At 55.8% G+C, this 14,101-nt stretch overlaps 5 protein-coding genes across 5 annotated transcripts; 4 read left to right on the top strand and 1 right to left on the bottom strand.

Moving 5' to 3' along the window:
- Positions 1 to 38: 38 nt before the first annotated feature.
- B0T26DRAFT_746510 (uncharacterized protein) lies at positions 39 to 1,442 on the bottom strand (the record flags this gene model as incomplete). Its single annotated transcript, XM_060444701.1, has 1 exon — positions 39 to 1,442. One exon carries the CDS (start codon positions 1,440 to 1,442, stop codon positions 39 to 41), a length of 1,404 nt encoding a protein of 467 aa, XP_060303509.1.
- Positions 1,443 to 1,833: 391 nt separating this feature from the next.
- Positions 1,834 to 5,821, top strand: B0T26DRAFT_798427 (uncharacterized protein). Its single transcript, XM_060446947.1, has 6 exons — positions 1,834 to 2,769; positions 2,971 to 3,273; positions 3,476 to 3,521; positions 3,560 to 4,567; positions 4,612 to 5,022; positions 5,079 to 5,821. Exons 1-6 carry the CDS (start codon positions 1,895 to 1,897, stop codon positions 5,769 to 5,771), a joined length of 3,336 nt encoding a protein of 1,111 aa, XP_060303508.1. The 5' UTR covers positions 1,834 to 1,894; the 3' UTR covers positions 5,772 to 5,821.
- A 2,912-nt stretch (positions 5,822 to 8,733) lies between these two features.
- B0T26DRAFT_798426 (uncharacterized protein) lies at positions 8,734 to 10,127 on the top strand (the record flags this gene model as incomplete). The annotated part of the gene is made up of 5 exons (XM_060446946.1): positions 8,734 to 8,795; positions 8,824 to 9,430; positions 9,594 to 9,616; positions 9,959 to 9,985; positions 10,048 to 10,127. Exons 2-5 carry the CDS (start codon positions 9,033 to 9,035, stop codon positions 10,125 to 10,127), a joined length of 528 nt encoding a protein of 175 aa, XP_060303507.1. The 5' UTR covers positions 8,734 to 8,795; positions 8,824 to 9,032.
- A 1,192-nt stretch (positions 10,128 to 11,319) lies between these two features.
- Positions 11,320 to 12,874, top strand: B0T26DRAFT_737226 (heterokaryon incompatibility protein-domain-containing protein; the record flags this gene model as incomplete). Its single annotated transcript, XM_060443419.1, has 3 exons — positions 11,320 to 11,831; positions 11,865 to 12,321; positions 12,839 to 12,874. The coding sequence occupies 3 exons, from the start codon at positions 11,320 to 11,322 to the stop codon at positions 12,872 to 12,874; spliced, it is 1,005 nt and encodes a 334-aa protein (XP_060303506.1).
- Positions 12,875 to 13,425: 551 nt separating this feature from the next.
- On the top strand, positions 13,426 to 14,067 carry B0T26DRAFT_595453 (ankyrin repeat-containing domain protein; the record flags this gene model as incomplete). Its single annotated transcript, XM_060435597.1, has 1 exon — positions 13,426 to 14,067. A coding segment is annotated over one exon (642 nt), but the record flags the coding sequence as incomplete, so codon positions are not given.
- Between the last annotated feature and the right edge of the window lie 34 nt (positions 14,068 to 14,101).

Here is a 14,101-nt window from a genome sequence, read left to right as displayed (position 1 = left end):
GAGCAGCCCATTCCCCCAGATCACACTGCCTGATGGCTTCACAGGCTCCCATGACTTGCCGACGCCAACGGAACTACGACGTTGTTGTAAAACTCCATGGCCGGGTGAAAGGGAATTGCCAGGCCGTCCTCCTCCGCCGCGGCCCCAGCTGCTCCTAGCCGTCCGTCATCCATCTCGAGGCAAAACTTGACAGCACCATAATACTTGGACCCAACGCGAAACCCCAGTTCCGAGTCCGCCCTGGATAGTACCCGACGTCTGAGCTCGACAGCATGCGGCTCGTGGAATAGTTTCATATCAGACGACAGAATAACAGCAGAAGACGCAGAGCCGTCCGCCTGACCGCCAGCCCTCGCTGATGTCGAACCCCGTCGTCCCCTCTTCTTCCTGCAGCTACTGCATATGCCGGCCGCCGCCGCCGCCGCCGCAGCCGGCTTTGCGTCTAGAAACGACGAAATCAGCATCCACAGTGCAATCTCGACGAGCACCAACCCCAGAGAGTACATGTCGTGCTGCACATTGTACCCCTGGGCTGCGTCGCCTTGGTAATTTGGGTGGCGGTACATCGCCACGGCCACGTTGCCTGACGTCTTGGCCTTGTCGATGGTGGCGCCCTCGCTCTCCTGGCGCGAGTAGTCGAAACCTGCCACAAGGAACGACTGCAGTAGCGTGGCCATGTGTGAAGGAGAGTCTTGTCGCGGCAGCGGTGATTGGTTTCCCCCGGTGGTGCTGGGGAGGAGAGGGTCGAGCGACGACGTGCGGAACAGGATGTTGTCGCTTCGCACCCCCTTGTGCAGCCACCCGCTGGTGTAGAGCTCCGAGAAGGTCGTGCAGATGGCGCTTGCAAGTGCGATCCGCGCCTCGAGCCGCGGTTTGGGGGCTGTCTTGGACCGTACGAGGGACAGTAGCGACACCGGAGTCAGGTGTGTCGACGAAGGGAGCTGGTAGTGCAGGGAGAGGCGCAGCTCGAGTGGAAAATGGAGGACGAGCCACCAGCACGACGACGAAGCATCGTGGATGTAGCCTCCGGCTTGCGGTGTCATGAAGGCTGGGGACCGCGGCTTGCGCAGCAGCATCACCAGCCGCTGCATGCGGCTGGAGAGCTTCTGTTTGTCCTCGGGGCTGATGTTGGGGTCAAAGTCTTTGCGCTCGAACAGATACCAGTCCAGGAGAGGTATGCTATCACTCCCGTCATCCGGTTGGGTTGTCTTCTGTGCGAGAAAGCGAGCCGCGGTGGGAAAGTCGTCGGGCAGGTCGAACATGGAGAGCGAAAGCGGCTCGACGTGCATCATGGCTGCTGTCACTTCGGAGGAAGACTGTTCGCCGAGGAGGGCCCTGCGCTCGATGCCAGAACGCAGACTCGATGTGTCGGGGTCTGACCGGACAGCGGCACGGATGAGCTGCAGTGATGCATCGTCTATGGCGCTTCCAACGACGATCATGTTGATGCAATCTTCCAGGGAGAGTGGGTTTCTCGCCATCTCGCGGCGTCAAGCCCGAGTTTTCTCCCCAGAGCTGGAGCCGAAACCTCTCGAATTCGAGCGCCAAGACCAGCCTCTTGGCATCTTTGCCATAGTTGAGGCCCTTTCTGAATGTCTTGACTGCTGTACAAGCTGACGCGTAGGAAAGCGTGATGACGGCGATGTACGTGCCGGGCTCTATTGCAAGCGCGCCTCGATGAGCTGTCGGTGGTGTGCTTGGCAGTCTCTGTTGAGGAGGGGTAATGGGGGCTGAAGCACGAGAGAGAGCGGTGGGAGGACCATGAAGTAGAGCCCTCTGAGCAGGAGCAGCTCATCACATAACTTCGGAGCCCGACAAGACACATAGAGATTCCCAGCCTTCTCGTCCCTCACCACCCCGCCACCCTCTTTTTCTCTCTGAGCCCTGGTGGACAATGTCTAGTCTCGTTTATCCCTCAGCGTTCGCCGCGGAGGATCAAACCTCGGCCACCGCGGACTCTACAGTAACGGCCGAGAGCAAAGCCGTCGTCGCCCCGACTCTTTCATCTGCCGCCCCTGCCGTTCAGTTGACAGATGGTCTCGCAGCTTTGCTCTGCCATGCATCGTTTCTGGGGGAAGGCCTTCGCCGATATAATGGCCGGCAGTCCACATTCTCCAACCCACAGCACCATGGACGTATCGTGGAGAAGACCAGGATTGGCGCGGGCTTGTCATTTATTGTCCATCGTGTGATCCTCGAAGCGTCTGACGGCCCGGGCAAAACCGTCGTCATCAAGACGGTAAGAGATGACCAAGACAGACAAGGCCAATGGCAAGACGTCCTGCTCGAGATTCGAGCCTTGATGCACAAGCCGATCCACTACCATCCCAACATCGTACGGCTCCTCGACATCCGGTGGGACTCGTCAACCGACACTGGCTCCCCATTCCCTGCCCTGGTCCAGGAGTTCGCGGCTTTCGGAACACTTGACAAGATCCAGAAGGACCTCCGACCTCTTCCATTCAGCATCAAGCAGAAGCTGTGCTACGATGTCGGACGTGGCTTGTCCATCATCCACGCCTGTGGCATGGTCCACGGGGATCTGAAGCACGAGAACGTGCTCGTCTTCGCCAATCGATACGCCGAGCCGTCGAACCAGCCGTTCACCGCCAAGCTGGCCGACTTTGGTGGAACCGTCATGGACATGAGCCGCGATGGAACCGGCACTCATCGTGTCCGCATGCACACCTTCCCCTACGAGGCTCCAGAAATCGGCGACAAGCTGTCGGCAGACGGCGCCAAGAAGACGGACGCATTCTCTTACGGCATGTTGATTTGGAGATGCGTGATTGATTGCAAGGATATCCCATCTGAGATTCATTTCAAGACGATCGGATGGGAGGAAGGGGCGGTTCTGACCGAGCAACACTGAGAAAAGATGAGGTGGCTGAAGATATCCGATGGGCTTCTTGATGCTGCCACCCACAATCTGGCTGCTTATTTCTTTTCCAACCACCTCCCGGGTCACAGTTTCTCTCTTGCCACGGCGGCACTGAGATACAATTTGCGCGGAAATCCGGCACACAGGGCCCTCGACCGCGCTCTAGCGCGCATGCGAGGTCTGGACGCTGTCCAGGCCCATCTGTATGCCGACATCAAGGACAAAGCCAATGCCGCCATCTTGGACGACGCGGAGCACGAAAGGGGACCGCCGGGCCAGCAGAGAATAGCCCTCGACAAGACAGGCTTTGTGATTGGGAGCATGGGGGACGACTATGATGCCCAGATCAACCTCCCCGGATTTCGTCCCGATCTTCCACATCCGCCCGCCATGTATTTCTCGTTCAAGCCGCATTCCTTCAGGCGCTTTTTGGACTAGGGCCAGCAGAAACAAGTGGTCGACGAGCTCGAAGCCGCCGCAAAGTTTGATGGCCCTCCGCAGGGCTCTGGCTCCAGCTTCGTCCCGTCACAGGCATCGTACTTTCTGTTTCGGTCGTACTTATGCGGCTTTGGCGTGCCTATATCCCCGCAAAAGGCGTGCTACTGGCTTCACAGAGCAGCAGAGTACAGCCATCGCCATAGTCTGTCTGCCACCACGGACATCTTGTCCCACGCCTAGGTGTGCAGGGTCCACGAGGCGTTTACTGTTCAAAATCCCGACCCTGAAGAGATACGGTTCAAGCGCTATCTCCGCTGGGGGATTGAACGCGGGTTTCGACACTGCATCGACGAGGCCAAGAGTCTTATCGAGACTAGTAATGCTGACGACGCCGCCAAATCCGAATGGAACAGACTCTCCAGAAACGCCATAGCCAGCTACCGAATGGGGACCAGCTCTACAGGGATGCTCTTTTTCCGTGCACCGCAGCTGCTCGGCAACTGGTCCGTTAAACACATGGAGGACCCGGAGCTCCTCGAGGCTAAAATCGAACAGATCCTTGGGCCCAGCTATGGCTCGTGTCTCTGGATAAACGCTCCCGCAGAAAGATCGCCCGACGACCCAGCGATCAGCCTCAGAGGCGAGGGGCAAAATCGCTTCGACCGCATATACGTCAACAAGTGGGGCCACGGACTCTTGCACATGGCTGCCTCTCTCGGGCGGCTTGAAATGCTGAAGCACCTGTATGAGATGTACACGTGTGACCTCAACCTGCAGGCGCAGCGAACCCGGGACACGCCTCTTGTGTGTGCCTGCCGCTCGGCATGGCTAGACTGCGTCCTGTACTGTCTCGAGAAGGGCGCAGATCCGGACGGCCACGAGTATACCGGGGACCCGCCGTTGCACTGCATCAGCTCCTTTAGCTCGGAAGGCGAGATGGAAGAGGTCGTGTCGAGACTCGTGCACGCAGGCGCCGATTTGGAGAAGTCGTCGGATCGAAAGAGGGGCTTATATGTTGCGGACTGGGACGAGACTCTGGGGCTGAAGGTGACGCCCTTGGGAAGGGCGGTTTTCATGCAAAGTCTGCCAGCGGTGCGGGTTCTCCTAAAGCACGGGACGAATCCTCTGGAGAAGAGGCCAGAGATTGGTATATGGCTGTCTCCGATTGAGCTGGCGGTGATCTTGACGCTGCCAGATATCCTCGAGGAGCTGCTGGATGCCCTCGACCGCACGAATCCCAAGCAAGACGTCCTGGAGAGCTGCTGGATGCCCTCAACCGCACGAATCCCAAGCAAGACGTCCTGGACGAGTGTGCCATGCTCGAGATGGCACGCATGGAGAAGCTGGCCGAGTTTGACGTTCTTTCAATGCAAAGTAGGGTCGTCCGGTGCGGAGCTCACTACAAGGACTGGCTGAGGAGGACCATGGCCATATTGAGCGCTCGCAGCCAGAGGCTGTCGAAGACTTCTCCGGCGCTCGCTGGTCAACAGCGGCATCCTCCGGGACGTCAGATGTGCGAGGAAATACGCCTGGGAAATGTCGAGATTGTCGAGATTCTTCTTGACCTGGGCCATCCTGTCGAGGGTTCCCCAGGCTGCCGGCCTATCGAGGTCGCCGTGCTCGAGAATACTTCGACATCTTCCAATTGCTTACTAGCCGAGGCTCGCCTTTGTCTGTCCCCGATCACGCCTCTTCTCTTCTTGGTGCCTTGGCCTCGCGCCCTCGATGGACACCCTCGGACTCTTCCGTCATTGCCGAGTATCTCCTGGATAAGACCGATGGCCCCGTTGATCCTGTCGACCAGCCGTCACCGCTGGCCTGGGCTATCGGCAGCGGTTACTATGACCTCGCCGATCTTCTTATCTCAAGAGGGGCTGGGCAGAGTTTGAACTGCCTTCATTCCCGAGCCGGCGGCGCGAGTGATTTGAGCTCGTTGCTAGGTCTTATGACGGAACAGCACAAGCCAGCAAACCTCCGAGGGGTCAAGTACCTGGCTGCCCTCCACAACCGCAAAGACAGCATGATACGGCTCTCACCTCTCGCTATTAGGTCATTTAACGGGATAGGGATATCGGTCATTCACACGCTCGTGGCCAATATGAGTGGACAAGGGAGTAGTCATGGCCAGATCTCCGCATCCATCCTGCAGAGTGTGCTCGAGATGTTCCCTGACCCGCCAAGTCTCGGAGATCTGTACGTCCACAAAGAAGCGACAACGCCACTTGGTTTCGCAGTCATGGCCGGGCACATGGAGGCGTTCGACCAACTCATGGCGTCCGAGTACCGCCGAGGTTGGAACGAGACCATGTACATATCGCAGGTAGATACCTCTACACCACCGACGGCGATGAAACCGCGGCAGCAGAAACAAGCGGACGGGGCGGCCAAATCCGACGGCGAAACTGGCATGATGGCCTCGCCATCACCACCAGCGAGGTGCCACCCAGCCTAGCCATAAATCTCGTCCATCTTGCTACCAGAGTTCAGCGCTGGCACCAATCCAAATATATTCAATTCAATTAAATAAGGAAATCCGTATTTGCAAATAAATAAGCCATTTTTGAGGTCAAATACAGGCCAAATTGAGGGCCCGGTTATTTGGCGTATTTGCAAATATTTCCATTGGTTAGGCCATTTTTAGGCCCAATTTTCCGGGTTTTCCTGGCGCCAGGGCAGTCCCTGACCAAGGCCAACCCTGCATTTTCTGGCCCCGGGAAAATCCTCGAATGCCCTGAATTCGAGTGCCGCCGTGCCGCTACAATGCAACTATCGCCAACCGTTGTAAACAAACTGCCGAATCCTACCGAATCCTACCTTCTTGCAGCGATTTCCCTACTTCCTTGGCTCCCGAGTCCTCGACAAAATGCCTGCCTCCACCGTTGATGTCGCGACCCTCTCGACAAGCCTCCCTACCGCCGGAAATCTTCCTCCCTCCCTTCCTCCGAAGCTATCACGACTATCGAGACAGCACGATGCGCTCCATGAAGAAGGAGTAGATGTCAAAGATCTTTCCGGGGTTCCAGTCAAGGATTGGCCGAAGATAAAAATACCAAGAGGGTCCTTTATACCGGAAAAGTGGGCGGGAAAAACACCAAAAAGGACATCGTGGATTCGTGATCACGGCTACTGGGTCGCCCAGATCATCAACAACGCTATCATCGAGGGAGAATATTTCTGGGCATGCCACTATTGCGAGAGCCTGTTCAAGGCGGATTCAACAAGCTCGGCGATTATACATCTGGAAAAAGAGCACGCAACATTCGCACCCAAGTCATCGTCTACTGGTATGAATAGGCCCGGAAAAAGGCAAGGCACGCTTCAAGTTGTCAATACAAAGCGCGCGAGGGTTGTTTTACTGCCTCACAAGCTCTCTTTGGAAGAAAAGCTCGTCGATCTAGTCGTCGGCTCGAACCTGCCTTTCAGCATCGTTGAGCATAAGGGATTTCGGGATTTTTGTATGGACCTGAATGCCGAGAAGACAGCTACCCTGATTCCTTCCTCGCACAATACCATTCGAGAGCATATTCGAAAGAGGTTTGAGGCTGAACAACAGGCCCTACGTGAGAGGTTAGCCGCATCGCCATACAAGAAGCATCTCTCGTTCGATATTTGGACTTCCAACGCGACAGTTTCCTACCTAGCGGTCTTCGTACATTACACTGATGTTGACGGCGCCATACAACAAGACCTGCTTGGAATGCCCCACCTTCGAGGCTCTCACAGCGGCGAGAACCAGGCTCTCTACATCTCTCGGCTAGTTAACGACTACGGCTTCGCTAAGAGCGTCGGTTATTTTCAGTGTGACAACGTGGATTCGAACAACTGGGCAGTAAAATTTACCTTGGAGTCGCTAATTCCTGGCCTTGACCGGTTTTCCCGGGATTCCTTAGGCACAAAGCGTCGTGTGCGCTGCTTCGGCCACATCCTCAACCTAGCAGCGCAGGCCTTCATTCTCGGCAAGTCGACTAACCTCGAAAGAACCTTTGACGATGACTTCGTCGGCCAGTTACCGCCCGAGCAGGAAGAAGCGTTGTTGAAGATATGGCGAAAGAGAGGGCCTGTTGGAAAACTCCACAACGTCGTCCACTTCATTCGGAGGTCACCACAACGCCGGGAATCCTTTCTACAGGTCGCGCGCAATCAGATCGGCGAGGGAGATGCGCAGGAATTCGGCGCGGCTATATTTGACAGGTCAGTCGAAGGTTTACAGCTTTGTGGCGATAATTCTACGCGTTGGAATTCTGTTTTCTTCATGATCGAACGCGCAGTGCGTTTACAGAGCCAAGTGGATTACTGGTGCCATAAAAATCTGACCGAGAAGGACCCTCAAAAGCGCATGCCCGCCGCCGACCTGCTACAACCAAGTGACTGGCACCTGCTTTCCATTGTTTTGTCTATTCTTAAACCCTTCAAAAAGATCACGAAGTGGTTTGAAGGGCGCGCGGCTACCTTTCCTGAAGTCCTCGCTACGCAGGAGTGGCTAATCGATCTGCTTGAGGATCGCCTTCGAACCCTACACCCGAACCTTGAAGCCGTCACCGATTTTACCGGTGGCCCGGTACACACCCATCCAGAGATCACGGTCGCAAGCCAACAGCCTCGATCATTCGGTATAGACGACGACGATGACAACGGCGTCTTGTTTACCGGGGAAGCATCACAACGGTCGCAGCGTAACCGTCGTCTTCCTACCCGGTTCGACGGCTCGGTCATCGACCTACCCCGGCGCCTGCCGACCGGCCAGATCAGGCCGCCCTCCCTCGACCTTGTTGCCGACCTTGTTGAAGACCTACCAGACGAACCACTACACTCCCCGCCGCCGTCACCACCTGATCTTGACGACGATCATTTATCCTTTCTTCGAACAAGCGTTGGCCTGGCCATTCAGAAGCTCAGAGAATACGTTAGATTGATGGAGGAGAGCCCAGCATACTGGTCGGCTATGATACTACACCCAGGGCACAAGGAGAAGTGGGTCAACCAGTTCCTGGGCAGCGACCGGGCTGAAGAAGCGATGAGGGCATTCCGGGATCTCTACGAGGCCGAGTACGCCGGCATCCCTCTCCCAGTGCCGGTTCGTACGCCTCACGAAGGTCGAGGGAGTCATCTTATCACCCACGACTACCATGATGACCCTGATGACCCCAACCTGAAGAACGAAGTAGCTGAATACCTTTACGAAAGTGTCAGGCGGGTGGATGACATACTGGCTTGGTGGAAGGAAAGAAGAGAGCGTTGGCCCCGGTTGTCAAAGATGGCTTTTGACTTGTTGTCAATACCGTCTATGTCAACAGAGTGCGAGAGGGCATTCAGCCAGGGAAAACTGATCCTTGGGACTCAGAGGCATGGTATGCTCGACGAAACCCTGAATTACCTCATGTGCACGAAGAATTGGGCGACGAAATAAAGGTCCTGAAGGTCGAGGGCTTTTTTCCGGTCTTAGGGTGCTATTCGGGGCTCGATTTCCTTGTTTTTTTGGTCGAGCGGCAAATTCCGTCAATTAAGTCAAATAAAACCCACCCAATCAGAGAGAGCCCTACACACAGATAAATACACCACTCCGGGCCTCAAATACAGTTAAATAAGGCTTCATATTTGGCCTGATTGAATTGATGCCAGCGCTGCCAGAGTTGCGGCCCAAGGTGTGGAGAGACTGCAGAGCCTGGATATAATCAGCCACGACGATCTGGCCACCCTGAAGCAGCGAGTTCACATGGCCGAAACCTTGTTCTGGCTCAGGCTATCTGAGCTCTCACGCTCTCCCGACCTCGACACGACGCCTCCACCCCGGGACGGCTTTGTCGTGTCGGATGGTTCCGATACCTCGAAATGGACGCCCAGTGCTTTCGACTCTGCACTATCGTCACTCGCGTGCAAGCTGCGAGAAAGCAGACTGCCGCATGTTGACTACGACGCCGATGGCGCAGAGGATGTCGTTGATCTTTCGGTTCTCACCGAGGAGCATCCCGCTCCCGCCGACCGCCCTGACGGGCAAGGCATAGACGACAAAACAGCAATGCGCCACTTTCTTCATGAATTACGTAGAGGTGGGGGCATATTCGGAGGGGACCCGAATATCAAGCGCATGAATGAGTTGTTTAACTCGAGAGGGTCTGTCGTGAGGTCGATCTTTTTGCTGTACGGTGGGAGAACAACACAGGTGCAATGCGCAAAAAGGCTCGGAGAGAGACAGGAGGATTTTAAGATCAGAAAAATGGTAACTCTGCTCTCTGCGAGTTAATTAATTTAGTGCCGCGCCCGTGTAATGCCCTAGGTGCACTTCCCAATTTAAGCGAGGTAGGTTTCAATTCTTAAATGTTCGAGACCATAAGTCAACTGTCCCAGTCCCTTACACCTGTACCACCCCACTTTTTTGCTTTGCGCACTTTGATTGGCTAGCGCAGGTAGCGCAATATTTTGATGCGTGCACGGCCCAATCACTTGGTTTTCTGGTCAGACAACACAAGTCCGCAATCACTTCCAAATTGATTCCAAACTAGTTTGGCAATTTCACCGCCAAAATGCCTGGGGTTCGGTGGCGTAGTTCTTTTTTACAGTACTGGATCTGGTATTAATAGCATAATTAGCCCCAAACTCATTCTGAACCGGTTTAGAACGGGTACTAAATCGGTTCGGTAGTTATTGATTCAGCTGAACGGAGCCACCGTAGGCGAGCTTGCGAGCCGGAGGTGGCTTAGAGAGGCTGTCTCTTCTACTTTACCGTGAAGGTGCCGAAAGTTTCTCGCCTAGGGATTTGCTAGTTTTCGTCCGTGTCGAAATGGGCTCGGGGGACTGGTCGATCGGATAGTTCTCGGACGTGTTAACCCGTTAAATGCCGCTTTGCTGTGTCGTGAGGTGGAAATGGCTGTCAATCCGTCCGTGCGGTACCTTCAACTTTCTAGCCAGCCCCCTCCGCCCCCCCCTCCCCCCAAAATAAACCACTTTCTTCCTTAATCTCGCAATTCAACCTCAGCCACCCACTCCTTCGAGCGAAGCGAGGGCAGCCCGCCGCAGGCGCCGCCGGAGGCAAAATTCATGAAAAAAAGAGGCTCCGTTCAGCTGACCCCTTCCTGACCCGTCAGGTAACCTATTTTATAAAGCATACCAAGTCGTGTGCCTAGCTAATTTTATACTGCCCGAGCATCCCAACGCCTTCATAATTAATATGTATTGGTATAACATAGGCAATACCATTTATAGTAGTCTTCGGATAGTCAGGAATAGTCGCTACATATATAACTTCTGTGACCGTTGTTAGAACTGAAGTAGCGGCTTGACCGTTGTTGGATCTGAATTAGCGGCTTGACCGTTCTGGGTTTTGGCAGAGATGAGGATTGGTACTAGTTAAGAATCAGTCCTAAATTGGTTCCAAACCTGTTAAGAACGGGTCTAGTTAAGCTTCCCTCCTCAGGGTCTTTGTCGATATTTTCATCTTCAGGAATATCTTCCTCAGTGTTGAAAAGAAGTTCGTCAGACTCTTCATAGCTGTTATTTAGGCCCTGAGAGGACCATATGGCTGCTGTGACCTCGTGGTCGAGGAGAGATAATGGAATTCTGTCCGGATCCATTTGGAACCAATTGAGAATCAATTTGGAACCTGTAGGGATTTGCCCATACTTTTGTTCTTGTGGAAAGATGTTGAAGTTCAATTCCCTCCGACGAGGTCTGTTAAAATTCTCAGTTTGCGGGGCGCGCTGTGGCGCTATACCTAAATAGTATAGATGTGGGCCTTAAGTGGGGTGGGACAGGTCGGCGGAGCTTTACATCAAAAGAAAAGTGGGGTGGGACAGGTGAGGTGCAGGGGACTGGGACAGTTGACCTGCACACTGGCTCTCGCCTGGGCTCGCAGCCTGCTCTGGCCTGGACCCGGAATCCCCTCAGTGCCCCCTCAGTGCCCCCCTAGTGCCCTCCTAGTGCCCTACACCTGGCGCTTCGCTCCGACCTGGCATTCATCCAAACCTGGAAGGCCCGGCGGGACTGAAACCCCGAAGGCAGACGAAATGCGGCTCCTCGATACCAAGAAGCTGCGCGTCGTGGAATTTGCCGACAACGCCATTCCCAGCTACTCGATCCTGTCGCACACGTGGGGCGACCAGGAAATCACATACCAGGACATCGTGTCGCTCAGCAGCGGCAGCCGCAACCTGTCGGCCGTCTTCAATCTCGACTCGGAGGTCAAGAGCAAGAAGGGCTTCGCAAAGGTCAAGAATGCCGCCGCCCTGGCCGCTGAGGACGGCTTCGCTTACCTGTGGATCGACACGTGCTGCATTGACAAGGCCTCGTCGGCCGAGCTCTCCGAAGCCATCAACTCCATGTACCGCTGGTACGAGGAGTCGGACTTGTGCTACGCCTACCTTTCCGACGTCGTGCCTGCCAGGGAGGAGCTGCCCTCGGCCGCGAACTCGACCTTTCGACGCAGCAGGTGGTTCACCCGCGGATGGACGCTGCAGGAGCTGCTGGCCCCGAAAGAGGTCCGCTTCTTCGCATCAGACTGGTCCTATCTCGGCTCTCAGTCTCAGACGGCCTCGACGTCGGCTCCTTCCAGTATCCCCCCGTCTCCAAACATCATCGGCAAAAATCTCCTCACTGAAATAACCTCGATCGATCAGCGGGTGCTCCAAGGCACCCTCGAGCCCCGTCAAGTCAGCGTCGCTACCCGCATGAGTTGGGCAGCCTCGCGAGAGACCACGCGGCTGGAGGACATTGCCTACTGCCTGCTCGGCGTCTTCTCTGTCAATATGCCGCTGCTGTATGGGGAGGGCCGTCGCGCTTTTGTTCGGCTACAGGAAGCCATTCTTCGCGAGACCGACGACCAGTCTATCTTCGCTTGGAAATCCCTCTCCAGAGACGCACCCAACCACCTCTCGGGGCTGCTGGCAGACTCTCCAAAGCTGTTCCAGACCGCCCGCAATATTCGCGCCCTGCCGCCGCTCTTGACGGGCGACAAGGTCCCCACCGTCATGTCTAGCCAGGGCCTCCAGGTCCAGCTTTTCCTCAAGCCCGTCGGCAAAACCCACTACTACGGCATTCTCGACTGTTCGGTGCGGTCTTGGCTCGGGGCCGTAGAATATCCCGCCATTGTCCTCCAGCGCCTCTGGGGTAACCAATACGCCCGCATCCGCTCAAACGTTCTCGTCATGGTCAAGTTACCAAGCTCGGAGAGCAGCGCGAGCGAGGCCGAGGGAAGGTACCAGGCCATCTACGTTCAGCGGGAGCCTGTTTGGATCTTGCCCGAGTTCTCGTACGACGGAGTCTCCATCGGCGACGGAATCAGGTACCAGACGAGGGGCCAGTACATGCTAGTCGATGTCTATCCGCCCGAGCGGTGGGACCCGTTGGCCATGGCTCTACAATCCGACCGCAGCCGGCTGGGCATGGTAATGGGCGTTTTTGGATTCTCCATGCCGACCAGTTCGGGCGAGCGGCGAGTTGCCGTAATTGTCACGCTGCGGAGCACTGATGCCGCCTACGAGGCAGATCACATTTTGGAGACATGGGACGGCTCATTGACGTTGCAAGACATCTATTACATCTACAATCGAGCAGGAGGAATAGGCACAAACAGGAGAGAGCAAAGACTCAGCGAGCTAGAGTGCGAGGCAATTGTGCGGGAGGTGAGTCGCCGCGGCCGGCCTTGCCTCTCGGTCGAGGTTGTGAGAAAGAGCGAAGTTGAGGGGGACGCCGGCATCTCGTACGAGGTCGTGCCTGCGCCGAGACCTACTCGACGTGCCGACTACAACGCCACTCCTATGCTGGCAAAGCCCGTGTTGCCGCAAACGCCGATATTTTCCCCTCGGGATCTCGACGAGATCACCGCTAAATTAGAGATTCTTCTGCGGCCCGTCTCCATAACGGATAACCTAGTCTACCCTCTGCTCCGCCACACGCAGCCACAGCACCATGATTTTATCAGGCTTTGTTCCGACTATGGAGGCTTTGGGCAGAGCGAAACCCTTCTCTACGCTTTCGCCAAAGTCATGGAGCCGCTAGTACATCTTATACCTAGGATAACGTTTGAGATGGAGAAGCTCTATTCACTGCTGTTGAAGTTCTGCGTTGACGGCGAATTGGACCAGCCAATTACCTTTTACTCAGAGACAGCCAAGATGGGACTCGACATGAACGCTCGCGTGAGAGGCTTTTACAACTGGCGCCCACTACACTTGGCAGCAGCTGCTGGCCAGTATGCCGCAGTCCAACATTTAATAGAACAAGGGGCAGACATATTCAACACGGCGGATGGCGGACTCACAGCTCTTCACGTCGCGGCATTTATGGGCCACACGACCATTGTCACCACTCTGCTGTCTCACATACCCGACGCGGGCACCGAAAAGCGCTTTCTGATGGCACAGACCGGGGGCAGCATGGAGACGGCTCTTCATCTTGCTGCTGCCTCGCATTACTGCAGCGATGCCTTGCTGAACGCCCTGTGCACGCGCGGAGAGAGAGTATACTGGACCGGGCTGGCAAACCTCCAGGGGGAGCGTCCGATCCACCGAGCTGCAGCCTCGCAACATCCGGAGGCGTTGAAGTGGTTTCTAAGCGTTGTGAAACAGTGGAATTTGGACGAAGAAGACCGTTTTGGCCGAACACCGCTCTGGCACGCGGCTGCAGTTGGATCCGTTGACGGCGTACGCAGGCTTGCCAGAGCCGGCGCCTCAGTCAACCACGCCGACATGTACGGCCGGACACCTCTTCACATTGCCGTTTGCGAGGGCCACGAAGATGTTGTCACCTGTCTGCTGCTCGAGTACGAGGCGAATAGCTGGCGCGCCACAA

Source organism: Lasiosphaeria miniovina (genome assembly GCF_030549165.1).
Source record: "Lasiosphaeria miniovina strain SMH2392-1A chromosome Unknown B0T26scaffold_1, whole genome shotgun sequence".
Taxonomy (NCBI): domain Eukaryota; kingdom Fungi; phylum Ascomycota; class Sordariomycetes; order Sordariales; family Lasiosphaeriaceae; genus Lasiosphaeria; species Lasiosphaeria miniovina.
The sequence above is the reverse complement of the archived record's forward strand: the minus strand, read 5'-3'. Positions and strand labels throughout refer to the sequence as shown.